The sequence below is a fragment of the Phalacrocorax carbo genome, chromosome 2 (genome assembly GCF_963921805.1).
Source record: "Phalacrocorax carbo chromosome 2, bPhaCar2.1, whole genome shotgun sequence".
Classification (NCBI taxonomy): Eukaryota; Metazoa; Chordata; class Aves; order Suliformes; family Phalacrocoracidae; genus Phalacrocorax; species Phalacrocorax carbo.
Genome location: NC_087514.1, coordinates 144,743,444 through 144,767,036, shown reverse-complemented (window position 1 = coordinate 144,767,036; position 23,593 = coordinate 144,743,444). Strand labels below are relative to the sequence as shown.

Here is a 23,593-nt window from a genome sequence, read left to right as displayed (position 1 = left end):
ATTTCTAACATCATCCCTTTGTATACAGCTTTCACAATGATCATTGAAGGACTTTATTCATGGTTGGCTGATACAGACCATGAAATGTAATTGTATAGGCCCCTAAGCAAATAAGCAAATTACTTCCTTTTGGAAAAGACCTCTCATCCATCTGTTTTCTTTCAGAGGGGGAGGTTCAGTTTTTATGTATGAAGTAGTTGAGAGTGGGGTTGCTTAGATGATATCACTTTCCGTGTGTGTGTTTGAGTTGTTCCAATTTTTGTGTCACTGAATCCTTTCTCCTGAAATGTTACATGTTTTTATGCTGTTCTGTACCAAGTTAGATGAGAGAATGACTTTGTACTGACTCCTTGCATGCTGTTTCCAAGCCTAGATGAATACTTGTAAAATGGGACAGGAGGAGTAGTTCTAGTAATTCCAATAGGAACTTTTGATCCAGCAAAATTTAGATCTAAAAATTCAAAATAAAACACTACCACTTGTTGCATGAGATGCCCTTTGAAACTAAGGAAGGAAAGAAAGCCAGTGCAGTGAAGAGAACCTTTTTTAGATCCACAAATGAAAACTGAATGCAGTTCCCATGAACTGCTAAGCTCCCAACTTAATATAATGTAGGAGCACTTCCAAACTGGGAAACTCACAAAGAAAATATGCTTAAGTAATGACCATGAATATCACACTAACCATTTTTAGAAAAATTACATTCATTAATCATTTCAAGTCTTAAATACAGTTAGGAAGAAAAGTGATTCTAGTAGTCATCTATTTATTCAGTTTTTCAACTTTGTAGTTTCCTTTAAAGCGTATGGTTTAATTTCCGTTTGCTGAGTTTACATTTCAGTTCGTTAAGAAACTTTTGTATGATTTTTAAAGATTAGCAGTAGGCTATAGGAACATGTTAGGGACTAATGTGTAGTCATCTCCATTAAACAATATTTTAACTATAATGTAAACAATACGTTGTTTCTGAGAGTTAGCTATATTTTTAGTGGAATAGATTGCAGTGGCAAATGTGTAAAGCACCTGTTGTGAAAAACGCACGAAGCAGTATAGAAAGGGTGGCTGATTTGTAGGCAGAGCAGTCCTGAGGAGTGTTTTTTTCCTTTTCCTCATATTAGAATGAATGCCTTTCATATGTAAACTGAAATTAGGGGACTGGAAGGTATTGGATTGGATCCTACCCCACAAGAGTACTTAGTAGCATATAGAAAAATTTATAGCTTCTAGAAAGGTTTATAGCCTCCTGTTTCAGGAAGGAGGGTATGAGCAACATCTAGTTTGTATGTATGTTAGCCTATCGAATGAAAGGCTGATTTTTAAAGAAACACAATTTAGATGTTTCTTTCTTTTTGGTAGTATATGCAGAGTGGCTTGTAAATATTAAATGCATCAAAGACATTGCTAAATGCAATTATATAATTTATAAGTCACTTTATCAAGCAAATTCTGAAAGACAATGTACCATATAGAAACAAGGGCTGAGAACATCATTGTATGATTCTGTATCACTTTTAGGTGTGAAACCAATGTTGGTTCCAGCTGTATTTGGTACAATAGTGAAGATACTCTGCCTGAGTCGTCACATGATGGGTAGATAGCTGTTTTTCAAATTTGGAGGAATAGACACCCTGGCTCATTATTAAAATATTATTAATAAATTTTTAGAGTTTTTAAATATCAAATTTATATTTACAGAAACATGTTGCATTAAAAATGGTTATCCTAATTCCAAATCAAGTGTAAAACAAAATGCTAACGGTTTTTCCTCTGTCATTTGCTTCTTCAACTGGTCAGGTGCCCTGGCCTTTCCAGGTACAAGTCCTACTCAATGCTGCCACAGTTATCACTTTAGTTCTGTTTTCAGCTATATGAAATAGTGAAGTATTGTTATACTGTTGCTCAGATAGCAGAGCACTGGGAAACAGCCAGCGAGTACTGACCCGAAGTTTTCTTAAACCCACCTTTTTTAATATAACATGGTCTCATATGTTGCGGGGTTTTTTTGTTTGTTGTGGTTTTTTTTTTTCCTGCTGGTCACAAAGCATATGCACCTCACTTGATGAATTAACATTTCCGGGTTGCTGTCTTGATTCTGCATTTGGCACATGCTATGTTTGCAGCTATTGCAGTCTGCTGGTAATGTTCTGAAACTAGGTATTGTATATATGTATGTCTTTGCGTAATTTATTTACAGACCTCTTCCTTCTGTTGGGTCATTGCTACTTAATATTATAAAGCACAACTTAGAATCCTTCTGGTGTCTGATGGCTTCCAAGTTGTGTATGTGGTAATGGTTAGCTCACAGTAGATCTTGGCCTGAAAAATACAACTCTGCTTCAAAAGTCCTTTTCTCATTTGGATGTTTGTCTTGGCTTTTTAGTGTTCAAAATTATTTTACACTTTTGCTTTCCATATGTATTTGGATATTTTTCAAATTCCCCTAAAATAATAAAACTGACATTTTTAATTGAGCACTCTTGATAGTGGAGCAGGTATTATTACACCCTAATCAATTTGTAGTTCATTTAGTATTTGTGAGTGATGGAGGGGAGAGGCATGAACTTCTCCTTTATTCCCTTAAAGACCTTCTGAAGTCTTAGCCCAAAAGCTTTGACTTTGATAAATTTGGTGCGCTTTCATTTTCTGCTGGTTTAAAGTCATTGAATAGTATGCAAACAATATTAACTTTCTTAATACCTGCTGTAGTAACCCACCATTTTTCTCCTGTGATGGTCCACTCAGCAACAGCCAAGCACACAGTCACAAGTCTGGGCTTGTTTGGATGGTTGTCTACCTGCTGCCAAACAGTGATTCACAGCAGGGCTCTGCCTTCCCTTGGTGGGCACACAAATCTGTACATTTCCTCCCTGCCTGGCTTTCAGTTTCAACAACCAGTTGTAAGACTCCCTTCTCTCTGACAAATAAAATTGAAATTGGGCAATGGATTCAGAAGTCAGCGAGATGGGAATTGGTTTGGATATCCCATCAACCTTGTTTTCTTAGGAAACCATTTTGGAAAAGTTGCTGGCTTGAAAGCCACTGATTATAGCATTGAAAATACCTGCTTTTCTCTGTAATACAAGACTGGATTAAGTGATCTTCATTCTTGCAGATCTGATTAATTCTAGCAAGTTAAATTGTTGATAAAGTATGAGTGTTCCTATATTATCTTTAGGCAAGTTTTTAAGAAGAAAGTTAGTATTGCAGTACATAATTCTTCCATGTATCACTCAATGGCGGTAGTGTAGAACTGTAAAGCAGTCCATATGTGAAGAGATTTCGTTTACAAGGCCAACAGGTCTTTCAGGGCGGGATCTTTGTAAAAATTCATAGCCAGGATGTCAGTGTAGCTGTACCATTATGTTCTGCTTTTGATTTGTAGAATGAAAACTTCGGGAATGTTTTCATTAAAACTTATGAAGAATATTTTTTGCCTCTGTGGGTAAACATGGGATCTTAAAATAACTGGTACAACTGATGAGAATAACTTTTCAAAGTAATATAAGATGACTTGTTTGTGTGTCATAAGAGCCAATGAGTGAAACATGATTTTTCGGGACATATTCTACTTATTATTGGAAATAATTATTATAATTAACTATTGATGGGGTTTCCTTATATGGAACTTTCAACGCTTGGGATACATCAGAGTACAATTCATCAGGCCGGGGTAGGGGATATATTTTGGCACATATATTCAAATATCAGCTTGGGCAGCTGAAGTACATTTTTGTTAGATGTTTGTCACGTTTTCAGCTTTGCTGCTTGAAAGAGGTTGTTACTTTTTTCCCCCTAGATACAAATATATGAACTACTTGAACTTCTAAAGTTTTCTGGATACTGGAAATGAATGACATGCTAAATTAGGGGGTGCATGGGATTTGTGTGTACAGGATTAAAATCTTGCATTTTTAACTATGTATAGGATAACACTCTCAGTGAAAGGTTAGAATTATTTTGAAGATAAGAGGGAGGTTTTTTTGGTCTTCTCTCGAAGGCAGGTAACTTTTCTAAGTTTCTTCCAGAAATAACTTCCTTAGAGCATCAGTAAATTACATTTAATGAATAAAAAGAATGAATATGTAATAATTGAGAGGCTTTACCACATTTAAAAGTTCAGTTGAAAGACGTGGAGAATTTTTGGTAATGAGTACTGCACTCAGTGACTAATCTCTACGTTCTTCCTGTGTACACATGCACTGAAATAACTAAGGACCTGGAAAATTAAAATGCCAGCAGAAGTACACAGTATTTACAATTGGACTATAAAAATAAATTTGTTAGTAGTTGAAGGAGACTTATTTTTTAAACTGTTTTGCATCATGTTAAACTGTGGAAAGTACTACATTAACAAGATAATTTAGGAGGAGGGAGGACAATGCAAATGAATCACAGAATCACAGGTTGGAAGGGACCTCAGGGATCATCTAGTCCAACCTCTCTACGAAGAGCACAGTCTAGACAAGATGGCCCAGCACCCTGTCCAGACGACTCTTGAAGGTGTCCAATGTGGCCAAGTCAACCACTTCCCTGGGGAGATTATTCCAATGGTGACTGTCCTCACTGTGAAAAATTTTCCTCTTGTGTCCAGTTGGAATCTCCCCAAGAGCAACTTGTGTCCATTTCCTCCTTGTCCTCTCCATGTGACTCCGTGTAAAAAGGGAGTCTCCGTCTTCTTTGTAGCTACCCCTTAAGTACTGGTACATGGTGATGAGATCCCCTTTGAGCCTCCTTTTCTCAAGGCTGTACAAACCCACTTCTCAGAGCCTATCCTCATATGGCAGGCTTCCCAGTCCTTTGATCATCTTGGTGGCCCTTCTCTGGACCCCCTCCAACCTGTCCACATCCTTTTTGTATAGCGGGGACCAGAACTGTACACAGTACTCCAGGTGCGGCCTGACAAGTGCTGAGTAGAGTGGGATAATGACTTCTTTCTCTCTGCTGGTGATGCCCTTTTTGATGCAACCCAGCATCCTGTTGGCCTTCTTGGCTGCAGCAGCACACTGTTCACTCATGTTGAGCTTCCTGTCCGCCATGACCCCCAGGTCCCTTCCCACAGAGCTGCTCTCCAGCCAGGTGGATCCCAGCCTGTGCTGCACTCCTGGATTATGTTTTTCCAGGTGCATGACCTTACACTTTTCCTTGTTGAACTTCATAAGGTTCTTGTTGGCCCACTCTTCCAGCCTATCCAGATCTTCCTGCAGAGCTGCCCTCCCTTCTGGAGTGTCTGCTTCCCCACTCAGCTTGGTGTCATCAGCAAACTTCATCAGGCAACACTTGATCCTGTTACCGAGGTCACTTATAAAGATACAGAATAACATTGGGCCCAATATTGATCCCTGGGAGACTCCACTTGTGACAGGTTGCCACTTGGAAAAGGAGCTATTTATCACCACTCTTTGGGTGTGGCCTGTCAGCCAGTTCCCCACCTACCACTAGGCCATAACGCATTAATTTCTCCAGGAGGAGGCTGTGGGGGACTGTATGAAAGGCCTTGGAGAAGTCCACGTAGACAATGTCCACCGCCTGCCCCATGTCAACCAGGCAAGTCACTTTGTTGTAGAAGGCCACCAGATTTGTCAAACACGATCTGCCCTTAGTGAAGCCATGTTGGCTTTTCCCAATCATGTGCTGCATTTGACTTGTGGTGGCCCCCGGGAGGATTTGTTCCATAACTTTCCCAGGGATTGAAGTAAGGCTGATGGGCCTATAGTTACCCTGATCCTCCCTCGAGCCTTCCTGCAGTCCTCTGGGACATCCGCTGTTCTCCACGACTTCTCGAAGATTATGGAGAGTGGCCCTGCAACAATGCCAGCCAGCTCTCTCAATACCCTCAGGCGGATGGCATCAGGGCCCATTGATTTGTAGGGATCAGGCTCCTGTAGTAATTCATGTACTAACTCTTCCTTCACTGATGGTGGGTCGGTGTTTGGGTCACCTGGCAATTTTGTTCCCAAAGCCTGGGACCCGACAGTGTTGGAAAAGGAAAGTGTTGAGGACCTCTGCCTTTTCAGCATCACTGGTGATTGACTCTCCTATTCTGTTTAACAGTGGACCTATGTTTTCCTTCTTTTTCTGCTTGTGCTTGACATACCTGAAGAAACCTTTCTTGTTAGTTTTGACATCTATGGCCAGTTTTGAGCTGGGCTTTTGCTTTTCTAACTGCATCTCTGCGCACTCTGGCAATGCCTTTGTAGCTCTTGACGGATAATCCTCCACTTCTCCATCTCTGGTATGCTTCCCTTTTGGATTTGAGTAGACCCAGGAGGTCATGGTTGAGCCATGGGGGCCACTTGCTCCACTTACTTCCCTTTCCTGTATAGGGGATAAACTGGTTTTGTGCTTCCAGTAGAGAGTTCTTGAAGAACTCCCAGCACTCACTACCTCCTTTGTCTTCCATGGAAGCTTCCCATGGAATCCCTCCCAGCTGAGCCCTGAGTGAACTGAAGCTTGCTCTTCTAAAATCCAGAACCCTTGTCTTAGAGCTGACCTTCAGCATGCTCAGCAGGATCCCGAACTCCACAATACTGTGATCACTGCAGCCAAGGCTATCACTGACTGAGATATTACACAGCAGGTTTTCTTGGTTTGTGAATAGCAAGTCCAGCAGTGCCTCCTTCCTGGTTGGCACATCTAACATTTGTATGAGGAAGCATTCCTCTCTGCATTCCAGGGACTGGGTGGATGATCTGCGAGCTGCCGTATTGTTCTTCCAGCATGTGTCTGGGTAGTTGAAGTCACCCATCAAGACCAGGCTCTGTTGGCCAGAAGCTTGCTTTAGTGCCCCAAGTATCTCTTAATTTTTATCGTCATCATGGTTAGGAGGTCGGTAGCAGATGCCCACTGTGTGGTCCTGCTTGGAGATGACCCCTTTGGCTTTAACCCAGAGGCATTCGATAGAGCAGTCACAATCACCATAGTTGACTTGGATACATCTGAGGTTTTGCTTAATGTAGAGTGCAACTCCTCCACCTCTTCTGCCCTGCCTGTCTTTAGGAAAGAGCCTATAACCGTCCATTGTGATCCCACAGTTATTTGAGTTGTCCCACCATGTTTCATTTACTACTATGATGTTGTAACCTTCTGAGTGGGCATGGAGCTTTAGTTCATCCTGTTTGTTACCTAGACTGCGTGCATTTGTATGCATACACTTGAGGTGATTTCTGTTTCACAGCTAAGGAACCTTTGTCACCACACTGCTTGGCCTGACTTACTTCCCCATTGGATGTGCTGGTGTGAGCATTTCCACAACGGATCCCACCCCCCAAGTCCTTCAGTTTAAAGCCCGCCTCACCAAGTTATCCAGCCTAATGCAGAAGATTCCCTTACCCCTCTTGGACAGGTGGATTCCATCCCTCCCTAGCATGTTGTAGTCATTGAAGAACACCCCATTGTCATAAAAGCCAAACCCCTCACGGTGGCACCAGCCACATAGCCAGGAGTTGATATACGTTATGTGCCTGTTTCTGGTTGCTCCCTTCGCTTGAACTGGCAAAATGGAAGAGAAGATAACTTAGGCGCCAGTGTTTTTCACTTGCTCCCCCAGGGCTCGAAAGTCTTCCTTGATTTTACTCAGGTTACGGCTCTCAGTGTCATTTATGCCTACCTGAAATAGTAGCAGTGGGTAGTAGTCCGTTCTCTTGATGAGTTCTGGCACCCTCTCAGCCACATCTTGAACCTTGGCTCCTGGAAGGCAGCATATCTCTTGTGACTCCGTCAGGTTGGGAGATGGGTGCCTCAGTATCCTTCAACAGAGAGTCACCCACCATGAGTGGTCGTCGTTTCTTTTTACAATATCCACTGTATGTTGCTGGTACAGTTTCCCCTTGCAGGGGACTTTGCAGACCTTGCTCATGGGTGTCCTCAGTTGTTAAGGCTTGATATCTGTTTCTGATTGTGATGGTGGAGGGTGCAGGCTGATGTGGAATCCTGCTTCTGTGAGTCACCAAGGTCCATGGTGCCTTATTCTCAATGGTGTCAGCCACAGGAACATGATTCTGAAGCCACCTAACTATCTCTGCCTCAGCTCCTCTAATACCACACAGCCTCTTAACTGTTTCCTGCAGTTCAGCCACCTGACATAACAGGTACCTTGTGCAGGTACTTACCTTTTTGCCAGGAGAGGGGTTTGGGCACTTGCTACAACCCATTGCCTGTACTGATGTTTCCTTTCTTACCAGATCTGTCTGGGTGGATGCGTCTGACATCTCAGGGGCTTTAGATGCAGGAACAGTGGTTTTAGCTCTGAGGCAAGTGCCCACCATTTCACCAGAGACCAAAGCACTTGCCTGAACTGTAGACCTACAAGCGGGCTGCGGAGTCCCTCCTGCCTGCGCGAACGGCTGTGCAAACTGCCGCGCCACGCCCTGTTTGCCTGTCCTGGTTGCCGTGCTCCTGGTCGCTCACGCTCCCTAGTCTTTATTCTTGGATTACATTAAAATTTTATGGAAAGAACAGCATACTCATAAACCAAAGTAGAACTACGTAGTTTGTATTTGAAATAATATGTCTGTGCAGTTGGAATTTACTTTGGTGATATCCTTCCAAATGACTGCATCCATGGGCTGCTAATTCATTCATAAGAACCTACCATCAAAATATTCCCTCTTCAGAGTTAAATCCTAAATATAGAAATCATTGGTCATCTTGTTGTTAATAAGCTCTATGTACTATGGCATCATCTATTTTAAACTGAGAACTAATTGCAAGAGTGTACTGTAATTCACTGATAAGTGAAAACTGCTCCTGCTTAATATGTTTTGTAATACTGACCCCCAAAAGTGAAACTTTTCCAATTCTGGAGTATTCCAAATTATTTAAGCATTGGTCACATATTGCCAGATTTTACAGTGTATGTATAGAACAGAATAGACTGTTTCAGTTGGAAGGGACCTACAACGATCATCTAGTCCAACTGCCTGACTAATTCAGGGCTGACCAAGTTAAAGCATGTTATTAAAGGCATTGTCCAAATGCCTCCTGAACACTGACAGGCTTGGGGTATCAACCACGGAGAGTCTCTATGAAGACTGTTCCAGTGTTTTACCACCCTCTCAGTAAAGAAATGTCCAGTCTAAACCTCCCCTGGCACAGCTGTGAACCATTCCCGTGCCTCCTGTCACTGGATACGAGGGAGAAGAGATCAGCACCTCCCTCTCCACTTGCCCTTCTCAGGAAGCTGTAGAGAGCAATGAGGTCTAGATCTTTGTGCAAGGCCTCCTGTCCCCCAAGAGAGTCAACAGCACCTCCCAGTTTGGTATCATCGGCAAACTTGCTAATGGTGCATTCCTCTCCTGCATCCAGATTGTTGATAAATATATTTAACAGAGCTGGCCCTAGAATTCAACCCTGAGGAACACCACTGGTGACCAGCTGCCAGCCAGATGCAGCCCCATTCACTACAACCCTCTGAGCTCTGCCCTTCACCGAGCACACCATGAACCCACTCATCCTACAGTTGGACAACTTGTCCAGAAGGATGCTGTGAGGGACGGTATCAGAAGCCTTACTAAAATCTAGAAAAACTACATCCACCACCTTCCTTTCCACCTTCCTTTCCTCCACTAGGTGGGTAACCTTATCACAGAAGGAGATCAAATTTGTTGAATAGGACTTCCCCTTGGTGAATCCACATTGACTGTGCCCATTGCATTGCCTTATATAATCACAGAAGTGTTACCCATTATAACAGATTATATACTCAACAACTGCACATCTTCATGCATCATTTGGCATGATTAAACTAATTGTGTTGAGCTGTAGATATTATTAAAGCAGTGTGGTCTCTTTATCTGCAACGTACTTTAAAAACTTTAGAACATACATAAACATGAAGATCTACTGTTAAAGTATTGATTTTCTGTAAGCGTTCTAGTTATTCATTTATAAAATCACTGGAATGTTTTTCATTAAATAGTGTTTTTGTTCCAAATTAGTCATATTTATGGATCCTTAAAATTACATTATTATGATACTGAATTAATATAAAAATCTAGGGTTTATATTTCCAGTATATCAAGCAAGCAATTTACAAGTTGTTCTCACTAGGAGAGACTAGAAGGACAAAGGGGCTTCTCACAAATTAGTTTCTTCTGTACGCTGTCTTGCTTGGATTACAGGGTAATTGGAGAAGTCACACAGTTGGGAGGCAGTTGGCTTTCACTCAGGAAAGTTTTTAAGCATATGCTGGATGCTATTAGGTGTATTCTTAAAATCCTTGACTTTGGGTCAGCGAGAAATGGTGAAGAGAGGAATTCTGGTCAAATGTATGATTTGTTTCTGTTCTTTTCCTCAAGCAGTTTTCTTAATCTGGTAAAAGAACAGTAGGTCACTATGCATATTTTAATTCTACGTTTTTTGATTTCTTTTCTGTGCCTTCCTTCAAATGAAGTAATACAGACTTGTACAGTTTAGACCAAAGTTCACTGTTGGCCCATGCAGGTATAACGAGAGGATGTTAACGTGATTTTCTCTTTCAAGAAAATCTGTCATCTTCAGAAAGCAAAGTTGAAATGAACTGGAAATAAAAAGATTACGTATACTTTATGAAAAGTGTAAGGTAACTTTTTTGATTTGTAACAAATGAATTTACTTAATACAAGATGAATAAAAGAATGTTTCCCCGGGTTTAATGTTATTCAGAGTAATGTCAATGCTGCTATTTCTGGAGATTCTTGTTTACTGTTCATAGGATAGCAGGTAACATCACATTTTCACTTTGACAGGAGGAAAAACTATAGAGGGGATATTGTGAAATGCAGTGTTTACCTCTGAGCAAGTCTTTAATTTTCCTTTCTATGTGAGAAACAACATAGGTGATCATAAATTTGCAAGAAAAGATGTAGGATTTAAGTACCCCTAGGATGCAGTTTTTGGATCTCTGTTTTGGAGTTCTGTGTTCTTTTTGAACATCAAGTCTTTATATCTTTTTAGACTAAAGGGTGTAATGAATAGATGCATTTCTTACCCTTTATGTCACCTTTCATTTCTCATTAATAATGTCTTCGTTTCACTTCTTTTATAATAATGATTTTGGCATAAAACCAGAGGGATAGGCTTTTTGCTGGTTTTATGGTAGGAGATAGACATATGCCTCTCCGCATATATTTTGGAAAGTACGATGGTATTTGAGACTTAAAATGTCACAGATAAATGTGTTACAATAGCTACTACTGAAATCATACTTTTTCATGCAGCTAATAAATTTGTCTTCTGCCATTCTGTGAAATGGACTTCAAAATATTCTCTCACAGCTTTCTATCTAAATAATGTTAATGTTTCAATGTATGCATAGTACACTCACTAAATTTCACTGGTACATGTATATGAGTTTTCAGATATAAAGAATGATACTATAAATCTAAATCTCCACATAATTCATGTAGTCTCCAAGTAGCTTTTGTGCCACAACATCTGCATGAAAAGACTTACATAAAATTTCCCTAGAAGTTTGTGGAATAACCTTTAACATATTTCTTGATCGTTTTATGTCACTATCAGCAATATTGCCAAATTACCATAATTTTTCTTTAGCCTATGTAGTGTGAATATTTACTGAGTAATCTGTATCTGAATTAAGAATATTCTGAACATTTTCTTTTTATTTTTCTATTTTTTTTTCCCTAAGGATATGGCCCTTGTTGCTCCCGAAGCACCTTCAGAACAAGCTAGAAGGGTTTTCCAGACATATGATCCTGAGGGTGAGGGCTGTACTTCTTGCTGAAATAAGATTCTATAATCAAAATGTACTCATTCAGTAAAGACAAATTCCAAATACTAACGAATACTGCATTGTGTAGGGTATCTCTTCAAAAATAAGACCATTATTTTCTAAAAATTGTTCCAAATATTGCACTTCCAAACCCATTGTCCTTTCCATGCCAGGGTAATATGCTCTTTACACATGAGCTGATTAAGAGAGGAATTAAATACTTAGTACTTCAGAAAATTTCAATCTACAAGTGACATGAAGAAATTTTCTGAGAATTCTGTAGTAAGGGAAGTTAACTACAACATTGTGCAGTAGGAAGTAAGAGTTCTTACAGCATAAGCTTTTTAACATTGTAATGTTGTTTATAATTAACATAGAGCTTAAATATAATTTGATTTATCTTCTATTATATTTTCATAAAATAACTGATCCTCTACGATTGCATTCTTCCTGAAATTTTGTTCTTGAATGTATGTGGCATAGCCTGAAAATGCTCTTATGTTTTGGAGAACAGAGGATGTCTAACATTCAGGTATTAATATTTCAACTAATCAAAAGGGAAAAAATGTACAGTTATTATCCCATGGTATCAGATTATGATTGCTATAAAGAGATTGAATTCTTAGCGAGTATTAAGCTCCTAAGTGTATGAATGATAAACCTGCAATTTCTGTATTACAGTCCTCATTTTTTTTGAAGCAGGAGAGAAGTGTTTGAAAACTATGTTCCTTCTAGAACCCCACCGTTTATCTGAAAATTTTAGAGATAAAGATACGCAGTATTTGTATTTTTGAATAAACTTTGTACTCCTGGAAAGCATTTTGTTTCTTTTCCTAATGAGAAACTTTGCTAATTCTTCAGATAATGGTTTTATACCTGACACTCTGCTAGAAGATGTAATGAAGGCTCTGGACCTTGTTTCAGATCCTGAATAGTAAGTATAATAAAATTTTAAAACTACAGAAGTATCAATTAACCACATATTATTTATAATTTGGGGGGCATTTTTTTTATTCAGTTAACTGCAAATCAATTACAATTTAGGGGTTTTTCTAGATTTTTTTCTAGCTTGCATTCTGGGCACAGAATGTTATTTTGAACTGTTTAAGTCAGCTTTAAATTAAATGGGAGGAATTCAAATTAAAATGTCTCTTACTTTGGTAGTGATAACTAGAAGCCAAAAAAACCCTCAAACCTACTGCATTACTCTATATTGAGGAGATAGCCATGAATATATTTCCATACATTAATGTGGGTGAAACTGTGACAAAAGAGCCAAAGCACGATGGTACTCAGAGGCAGATTAGCATTGGATTACCACAGGATCTATCTACAGAGTTTGAAGCCAAAACTGCTTCAGTTACACTTTCGTTTCTGCCAATACTCAGTACATTGTAGCATTTATAATTGTAATTTGTTTCCAGAAATGACACCTTGATTAGAGATAAAACTACAAAATGAAAAAGTAATTTATTTTAGACCTTATGTGGACAGACAGGACTAATATTCAGTGGCAGCAGTTAACCTTCAGTGTCAAAGCTTACCATGTTTTGCCCCTAAATGGTTAACCCAGAAAGGATAGCTATGTGCTTGAACTTCTTTTACATCTCCAAAAGATGGTTCTGCTCTTTTGTAAGCATATGGTCTAGTTTATTGGGGTCTAAATCAGTTGTTCCTTTAGAACGGCTGTGGAGGCTGCAAGTTTACTTACCACAGCCATCTGAAATTCGATTGTTGCCATTTTCTGTCCTTTCAAATGTGACAAAGTACAGCAAAGTTTACTCAGTTACTCTCTGTGGAGAATAGGAGTGAAAATTGATATCAAAAGACACCCGGGAAACTAAAACCAAAGAAAATACAAGACAAAAAGGCTAGCATTCACATCATGTCAATTAATGGCAAAGTCCACAAAAGTTTTTTTTTAACAGGGAAAAAAGAAAAAAGCCTCAGTTTAGTAGGTGTCAGAAGCTTTCTTTTGGCCTTTTTGTTCTGCTGCCTCAATAAATCCGCAGAAATCGTGTTTCTGCATTCAGCATTTTTTCCATTTGGCTGTTCGGTCTTCAGGGTGTTTGCGGCATAGCCCTTGCCTATTTTATTGTATAGAGCACAACAAATATAAATTGATGTAGGAAGAGCTAGTCAGAAGGCCTGCTATATTGAAAAGATATGATCAAACCATGGAATATTCAGTCTTGAAACATGTCTTCTTAAATAAAAATGTTGTCTAACATTACTGTCTTGAGGGCCTACTCTGTTTTGGTTCTAGATGTCCTGTCTACTTAACATGGAACACAAGTATAAATAACACATTTCAAATTCCATGCAGGCTTTTCTGGTTGGTTTTTGTTTGTTTGTTTTTAAGTAAAATTATAAGCATTGCTTCCAAGTGTACTATTTACATTTTTTAGTTCAAGAACTAAATGGAGATTCTTTGTGATCATCTAATCCAAGGCTTTATGCATCTCAGAATCTCAAGATGAATAACGGACAGACCTGCTTAGAGTTTAAGAATTATAGAGGGGAAAACTTGATAGAGTAGACGTGAATTAACAAGATGGATTAGCCATTCCAGTACTGAACGGTATTGCATGTGATTTTAGTAAAATTTTCTAGTGCTTTAGTAAATACATCTGAGAACCCAGCTCTTTTGTTTGTTTTGTCCATTTGTTTCTAAAAACTGCCTGATACTCTTTAGAGCACCAATTTGAGTACACCTCTCAATCTAAGTTTAGCTGGTTTAAAACATTTTTTCCTGTCTGTCTATTTAACCAGTGCTGGAGGCTTTTGTCCCCACACACTTCTCAGCCATAACAGTACAAAGACCATCAGTATGATCACCCCAGCATTCATAACCTCTTCATTTAACATGCTAGACTTCACACTGAAGTGACCAAAGCACATACGCACACACACTTTGGTAGCTCTGTTGTAATATCAGTGCCACTGAATGGCAATAGCTATTTGCTGAATGCAAGAGCTTCAGTTGAAACATACAGCAACCAATTATTATTAAATCTCGCCTCCTGCTTAATTGATTTAGTTTTGTACACTGCCTGTACTTAAAAACTTAGTATGGCCCTGCATTTTTAAACAGTTCTTGTATTTCATTTGTGAGTATATCACTTGCTTTAATTTTATTACATAATTTTAAGTGATTTTTCAAAATTCTCTTTACTTAAAACTGCCTTGGTTCTGTTTACAAACACAGTATTTTTAGAACTCCATTACAGAATTTCAATAATTTGTGCAGGTTTCAGACAGCTACTGAAATATCATAAATTTTGTACTTTGAGAGCACCAAGAATAAGCAATAGAAGGACTAAAGTCCAGTGTCTTGCAAATACCCAGTTCTGGCTTCACTTGAGTAGTGAATTTTTTTTTTTATATTAAATTAAGAGAGTTTATAGGATATCACATTCAGTTTTATGAATTTAAAAAATCCTCTTCCAAGGGCCTTAACAGAACCACTCTCTTAAGAATTGCATAACGTATTCTGTGTGTATTGAGGCAGAAACAAAAAGAAGCCAAATAATTTACTAGTACTAGTATGTTAGGACCAGGATAGGAAGCTATTTAAACATGAGGACACATAAGTGGTAGCCAAAAGCATAAAATACTTACATGCAATAATAATCAAAAAGAGCTTAGAAAGACACCTTCTGCCAGTAACCCCCGACAAAAGAGATCTGGGTGGTTAAAAGGTGGTAAAAGAGGCAGCTATGAGAAGATAAGACTGTGACTTCTGAAAGGAAAATGTAGTGCATACATGAAAAAATTAGGGAAGAATCTACATTTATGGAACGTTAAATGTAAATTAAAGCAGAGTTAAAATCTTCTGACAACTAATCTGCAAAATTATAAAATAGAAGCTAATAGTATTTTTTTAAGCCCATCAGAACCAGGAGACTTGCAAGAGGTCTGTACTTCTGATAGGTGGTCCCCAATATTAAAAAGTATTCAAAGTCAGTAAGAAAAGTGTAGTGAATTCCTCTTCATGTCCACTGCGGAAGAAAACAGGGATTAGTTCTCATCTTCACTGGGGAAGATTACAGGGTGGTTTCCACACTTAAGCCTTTTTATGGGTGGTCAGAGTAAGAGTCTGAATTGTCAAGATGTGTAAAAACCCCAAATTCTGAAGAAACATCAGAACTAAGTTGCTGAACTATTTCAGGTTACATATGACTTTAAACTGTCCTGGTACCAGACAGTACCAGAATGAGAAGGTGACAAATGGACAACAGTGCTTAGAAAAGGATTTGAAGGCCAACCTGGGAAAAAATAATTTGTAAATGTTTCATGTGTCAACATGCGATAAGAAGGAAGATTTTCTTGTAGATAAATAACTGATCAAAGTATAAAAATGTCAAGTGTTTTTTTTTCTTAATGGAGGGAGATTATTAGAGGAATTTTACAGGAATTTGTGTTAGGTCTGTGGAGTTTGTCGTGGCACCAGTTAGGATTTGAAGGTAGGGATTAGCATGATAGCTTGCTGCTGATACAAAAGTATTCTAGATATTAAAAAAAATACGTGGGAGAGCAGCAGAAGTTACTGGAAGATAAGGTAACAGAAGTCTCGATACAGTGAATGTAGATTGATTGCAAATGGGATAAAACAATCCTGATATTACATACATGTTGTTGGGCTGTGAACTAGATATTATGATTCAGGAAACAAATTTAAACTGACACTCAGTGATAGACAGACATATGGAATGGGATTTCTAGGAATTATGCCATTGTATAAATGCATGACATTTCACTCTGTCTTAAAAAAACATTGTAGAAAGGTAGCAGGAAGGCAACAAGTCTAATTGAAGGTACAAAGTGGTGTTAGTACAGGAAGAACTAGGTTGAGACTGTTCAACCTGGAAAAGAGACAAGCATTGGCATGTAAAAGAGGTCTCTAAAATCAGGAGTTTCATAATAAATAGGGAATGATTGTTAATTGCTACTCACAATACAAAATTGAGGTGTCATCAAACTGAGTAATCAGGGGGCAGGTTCAAAACAGGAGGAGATACTTACTCCCAGATCCATAGTTTAATTTTAATTTTGTGAGTAGAGTTTATTAAATGCCACAAGTGTAAATGGGTTCAAAGCCAATTAGGCACATGCATGGAAAGAAAAAATATATATCTTTGTGTTTTAGATACTGCCTCTCACTGAAGATGTCTTTGAGCAGCAGACTGCTGGAAATGGGGAGGGTAAACTAAGGATATCACTGTATGTTTGCCCTGTTGTACTCTATCGTAAGCATCCACTACTGACCAGTGTCAGAAACAGGATACTGGGCAAGACGCTGTGTTGGTTTGACCCAGTGAGGACATTCCTGTGAACGGTACAAATTGTAACTTAGGCAAAAGATAGGTAGATGCAAATAAATGTTTAAGCGATCTGATGCCAGTAGAAATATATTGCTTGAACGGAAATATAAAGTTATAATTGACACTCAGTTGTAGTGACCTGAAATCATACCGTATTCATGCAGTAAGGATTTCAGATTAGTATTGATATTTTTACTATTTATTGGTTTTGGCTTCTTTGATATCAAGGACGTGATGTAAATAAGAAATGTATCTGTTAATTTTATTTCAGTGTACTTAGAAAATCTTGGAGGCTTTTCAGATCTCCATTGAAAACAGGTTATTTGGCAGTTATGGAGCTGTATTTAAAAGATGACTGTTTTGTATATCTAAGTTCAAGAATGCTTACAAGACAGCAAAGTGCTTTTTGGGCTGTAAACCTGGTTGTAGATTATATGGGTTTCAAATTATTTTACCAAATATGGTGGTCCTTCACAATTATCAGTTATTTAATTTAAAATAACAGATTACTTGTATTTAAAAATAACCGTGTTTTGGCAACTTGCATGCCATTCTGGTGCAGTTGTCACTGACAATTAAAAATAGAATAGTATTGCTATACTTGGCAGCCAGTACTGTGGTAGCACAGCATAACTTAGTCATGCAAGAATAAAAATGTCTTACTCATACTTTTATATTCAATGTTTTTGTCATAGTGTAAACCTCATGAAGACCAAATTAGACCCAGAAGGACTGGGCATCATATTACTGGGTCCCTTTCTGCAAGAATTTTTCCCTGAGCAGGTAATCGATGTAGCTTTATTGCTGCAGAGCATTTTCTATTCTGCTTGCCTTTGAAATTCATTAAACACTTCCATCAATATCACAGAGCTATTTTTAATAATAAGTATTGCATTCATTTGACACAGCTGACCATCAAATAACTTCTTGTATTACACAACATACCATAGACTTCACTTTTGCATATGGTGTCCATGATTTTGTCAGCTTTACACTGGAAGGAAACTCCATTGTAGTGAGAAGCTCTAAAATTAACTTCAGGAAATATATAATAATTTTGCATATGAAATTGAACTGGTTCCCTACTCAGAAAGTCCATCTGAGTTTGTTTTTTCTGAGAATAAATGCCCATACTGTTTTTATCAATATTACAAATGTCTGCTGTAATTGCGAGCACACGGGAAAAGGTTGCAAGCATATTTAAAACTATTTTAATGTATATCTCTAATAATGTAAAATTTTTGACAGTTTAACAAAAAGTCATGATAGAAGTATGTTTAGCATAGGTGGAAGTCAGTATCTGCCAGGGTAATGAATTTTCAAACTCTCGATCTGTTCCATATATTCATTAGACTGCAGCACCACTGAGAAGTGTGTGTTACCCTAGCACTGCTGTCCTCTTCCCCCTTTGCCCTGGGTCACATTTTCCTGCCCTTCTGCTGCCTGTCTCCTGCCACCAGGAACCTCTTTGTACAGAAACATGGTACACCGGAACAGGAAACTGATCTGGATGAGAGATCTCTTTGCAGGTTTATGGAGGCTTGTTCCATGGCCATGCAAATACTTGTAATGGCAGAAGAGAGAGGGTTTCCCCAGTGGCAGAAAGATAGGCTAGTGAGGCAAGAGAAGGGCTGAGAGGAGTACATCTTTGGGAGGCTTTTGCGGCTTAACGTGGCATTGAAACTGTATGGCTTAATTTTTACAACCAAGGAAATGTGAAACCAATATTTCTAAAATGCCTTCAGCGAGACTCTTTATTAAGGGTTGTGCAGCACTGTTTGGGTATAGTATTCTGTACTATGAAACAATCTGGTCATTCAAAAGACACTAGAGCTGCACTGCCAAAGATGGTAGGGACTGAATGCATCATTAAGAGATGATTCATCATCTGATGGAAAAAAAATGGAGTTAGAGTGTTAATTTTGTCCAGATTTACAGAATTACATCTGCATTGTATACTTGCCAACTGTTTTTTCTGCCTTTCATTTGTATATCCAGAGGTGGAAATATCTTTACAGTAGAATATAATGTAATCATATTATATTACACTTGAAAATCTGGAAGACTCCGCTGCTTAATTTTAGGCCCCAGTTGCTTAGAATGAAGTTCAGAAAGCCAAAGCACATCCTCCATAATTGGCTGTGCCTAAACTGTCTAGTACTGTGAGCCATAGGTAGCTGGAAAACAGCCACCGTATAGGGCTGCTGCCTCTGGTGCCTATTGCTGAAGGGCATCACTGACTGAAGGAGGACAGCTGGAGAAGGGAGCATAGTGGAATCATGGGCAGATCCCCACCTTAGTCACCTAGAGAGGTGGTGGAGGAACTCTTTACCTGCTGTAAGGTTGGAGCCCCCAAGTCAATGCCTGTCCATCAAGTACTAATTCCCCGCTGCATGTGATTCCCCACCACTCAGTTTTCCCTGTGCTGTTGAACCTTTGCTGGCTTCAGTACAAAATATGGGAAGTGTTACTGCCTTAAAGGGTACAAAGTGAACAATCAGCACATTCTGGACTGGGACCTGCCAGTATCAGTCATTGAATGACGTGCTGAGGGCACAGATATATTGTCCAGTCTGTCTGTGCTCTGTGGATCAGATAGCAGGAGCCCCTCCCCATATTGACACCTTGTTCAGAATTCTGAAAGTGAAATTCTGCAGAAATTGAGATTATTGTCTTTCTTTAAAATACTGTGAGGAAACAGCAGGTGCCAGTGATGGTTGGAATTGTTTATGTTCCCCTTTATTCAATATTTGAACACTCACCTAGTGCTCAGGAGATCCCGGTTCGATTCCATCTTTGCTGAGAATGTTAAAACCCCCATTCTTACTCTCCAAAAAGTGCTAAACTCCACCTCAAAAGCAGGAAGGGATCTCAGCTTTCCTTTTCAGAGCTGTTGGCTTAGAATAAAAACATTCAAAGTTCATTCAGCCTGAAAGAGCGAGCCTGACTCTTCAGTGCTTAAGGTAGTCCCCTGGAGAGGGGAATTCCTGAATTCCCCTGTAGCCCTTTTTTTGGGAAACAGTTACTGCACAGGATTCTTAATATCCATGGGAAAACAACTGGAAAGCAGCAATTCTGCTCCTTGAGGATGAGCGTACCTTCCTCGGGGAAAAGAATAAATGTCCTCTTCCCTTCCCAGAAAAGCTTGGTTTTATTCATCTCTGTGAAGCACCTTCTGTAAGTAGAGTTACCACCCTTTTCACCACCCTCCCTCCACTGAATAGCCTGGGTTGCTGTGAGAGATCTCTACAGAGATAAGGTTTTTGAATCATTTAAGAGGAGAAAAATGAATGAGGGCTTTTCTTAATCTGATGGATGTACTGTAACCTGAGCAGATTTCTTCTCATTCTAGCCTTTACCTCCATGTACTTAAAAAAGGGATAGACTTTTGTTTGGAGCCTGGTCCAGTAGGCATAAAAGAGATGATATTACACCTGATTTGTGTTTTCTGAACCAGTGAAATGCAAAGTTCTTCAGTCCTTTTAGGACTAAAGCATTTAAACACCTGGAGTGGTAAAGGTTGATAACTACAGTACATCTGCTGTTAGGCTTCAGCTGAACAGGTGTCTTCATAGTTAGTTTACAATTAGGCAGGCATGGGCATAACTAACTTTTTAGCTCTCAAATGGAGGGTTCAAGATTGGATCTGGTCCTTAGTAAATATTTAACTTAGTAGCATCCAGTCAGTCATAAATACACATGAATCTAGATACTAGGTAAGGTGTCTGACTTGAAAAATTAGGACAGTTTCTACATGCTTAGTGCTGAAGTTGTAGCTTAAAGTGTCCAGATGAACACAGAAAATCATGCTTTTAGGGGCATCACCCATTAATTTACTGACATCTTTTTATTACTTCTGATGAGAAAGGTAAAATGAACAAAATCTTCAAGATGACGTCACCTAAAAGAAAAGAACTTTTTTACAATTTCCTTGAGTCTTCCTGTTTAAATGCATCTGTGTAGCTGTAAAGAGAAGAGACTGTCAAGGCATAATGTATATGTTATATGAAATGAACTGTTCTTTCTACTAGGACTCTAGGGTTTCAGAGTCATTCACTGTTTACCATTACAATGGACTGAAGCAATCTAACTATAATGAAAAGGTAAGATTTAAGACATGTAAATCTAACCTTAATAACAATTAGTACGCAGAACTGACTCCCTGTGTTAAATTGTAAAACTGATGATAGTTACAGGCAAAATACTTCAACTTGAAACAGATTTTTTACAAAACTCTTACTTTGATAATTTTCTTACAAAATGATATATTTGGAATTAGAAACTGCTTTGTGCTCCTCATCATATTTTAGCTAGTATACTGGATCAGTTGGCTAGACCACACTCTTAAGCTACGTGCTTTGCACAGAACACTTCTCATGCTTGACCATGAGAAGCGGGATCTGAACTGTAAAGAACAATGGAGATGTAACATGGACAAACTGCAACTTCTATAAATAACCCTACATCAACATTGAGATGTTTGGCGTTTTTTGTAAAAGATTTTAGTACTGCAGACCTGCATGAAAAATCAATGTTTTTTTGGAACCACTTAGTGGGGGACAAAAATTACCTGTTTCATTTTCAGCTTTCTTGGAAGGAGGGGTATACATGACACACCATGACTGCTTCTAAGTTAGCTCCTGAATTAGCATTTAGGGTAGAATAGTATAAGGCATTAATAGACACAGGGAACAAAAATAACTCGAAGTAAGAAGTCTCTTCAAGAAAATGAATCTACTCAGTCTTCCGAATAGCTTGGACTTAAGTCCTTAAAACTACCCCTGTGAAATCTCCAGCAGTTTCATACCCCAAAATGTAGGCAAAAGCATTCAAAGATGCACTTATCTTTACTATTGAACATATATACTTAATTAAGAAAATGTAAAGAAATTATTGTTTCAAAAGGATTCTGCTTATAGCATTTTAAATATTGTTTTATGAATAGAGCTGATTGTAACAGAAGTTCTGGGTTATGGAAATTAGTTTCATAAATTTGAGTCTAAGGAACACTGTCCTTACAAAAACGACAATATCGAGCTTTGCAACTGCAACAGTAGTAGAAGACCTAGTGTCACAGAATTCTTGCGTTGCATTTCCTAGATTATTTTTTTCCCCAGTTTTGGCCTTTACTGTCTACTGAAGTAAACAGTCAAATTAATATGGCCTGATCGGGATTTTCAGGCACTTAAGAGATCAGGTTTTTTTTATTTCATACCTCATTCCATTAAAAAAAAAAATTATATAAAACTTCATGGATTTGATCTTTGTAGTAAAAAAAAAGTGTATAATAACAAATCCTCTCCTAACCCAGTGAAAATAATCATCTCATATTAGAGTTTTTAAACAAACATAGGTTAACATAATTGGATTTATTTTGACAGGTCATGTACGTAGAAGGCACAGCAGTTGTTATGGGTTTTGAAGAACCAATGCTACAGACGGACGACACTCCTGTAAAACGCTGCTTGCAAACCAAATGGCCATATATAGAATTACTCTGGACCACAGATCGATCTCCTTCTTTAAACTGATACATTGCACATAAACAACGTGCTAGTATCAAATGCTTGAATGGGGATACAAGAATTGGTATTTGCTTGGAAAGTGGTATGCTTTGACTGTGTGGAGTCATACACTGGTATCATTGACAAATTGTAAATAGTGATTACAAACACTTTTTCAGTGTTAATTGGAATATTTAATTTTTTAATCAGATTGATTTCTATTATAATAGTTTGTCTCTTTTGGCCACTGTAGTACTGTTAATGTGAGTTATCCTAAAAAAAAAAGAGCCTACTTATAAAGTCTTAACATTATTTTGCCATCTCATGAAGATTTGCAAAATGTCTGATATTGCAGAATCTGCATATTAGATGTCAGATCTTTAAAACATAAAACATATTCAGCCTCCTGAATCATACAGGCATGTTTTATTATTTAAATTGTATTGGCTTACATTACAGTACCATAATGTGTGGACTAGACTGGCCATTGCACTGGATATGTTTTGAGTTTAAATTTTCTGCAGTTTTTCCTAAAACCTGATTTTACCTAAAGAGCTTGCACAATGTGACATAAATATGATACATTTTTAGGAATATTAATAATTCTAATTCATAAATACTCTTTCTTGGCAGTTGTATATTACTGTGGCTTAGTTATCGGGCATGTTAAAGTGAACACAAAATCTGAATAAAAACAGATGTATTAATATTTATTTGAATTTGTATAAAAGAAATGTAAAAACGTCAGAAGGAATTTCTTGTTCTATAATCTCTAACCTATTCAAACTTATAATATTGCCAAATACCTCTTCTCAATTTGTCCAAACAGCATTGTAAGCCAGCGTTATTGTATGTGTTAAGTGCATGAGAACATCTGTTATGACATTATTATATCCTTTATTTATTATCAACTTGTTAGCCCTAAAATAAAATCTTTTCCTTGAATCATGATGTATTATTTTAATTTTGCTTTTAATTGAACTTGTTTTACTGACTTTCTAAGATGATGAAAAGGGACCGTGGGTTTAGAAACGTCAGGTTTCAAGCTGAACACA

At 38.2% G+C, this 23,593-nt stretch overlaps 1 protein-coding gene across 2 annotated transcripts in view; it reads left to right on the top strand.

Annotated features, from left to right (window-relative positions):
- The window catches only part of MINDY3 (MINDY lysine 48 deubiquitinase 3), a 55,840-nt gene extending 32,357 nt beyond the window's left edge, over nt 1-23,483 (top strand). For both annotated transcript variants that reach the window (XM_064444702.1, XM_064444701.1), the window contains 5 exons: nt 11,627-11,699; nt 12,572-12,644; nt 17,730-17,817; nt 21,066-21,137; nt 22,416-23,483. In XM_064444702.1, the coding sequence (XP_064300772.1) occupies nt 11,627-11,699; nt 12,572-12,644; nt 17,730-17,817; nt 21,066-21,137; nt 22,416-22,565 (456 nt within the window). In that variant the 3' untranslated portion in view covers nt 22,566-23,483. The remainder of the gene's footprint in view (nt 1-11,626; nt 11,700-12,571; nt 12,645-17,729; nt 17,818-21,065; nt 21,138-22,415) is intronic.
- The last annotated feature ends 110 nt before the right edge of the window (nt 23,484-23,593 follow it).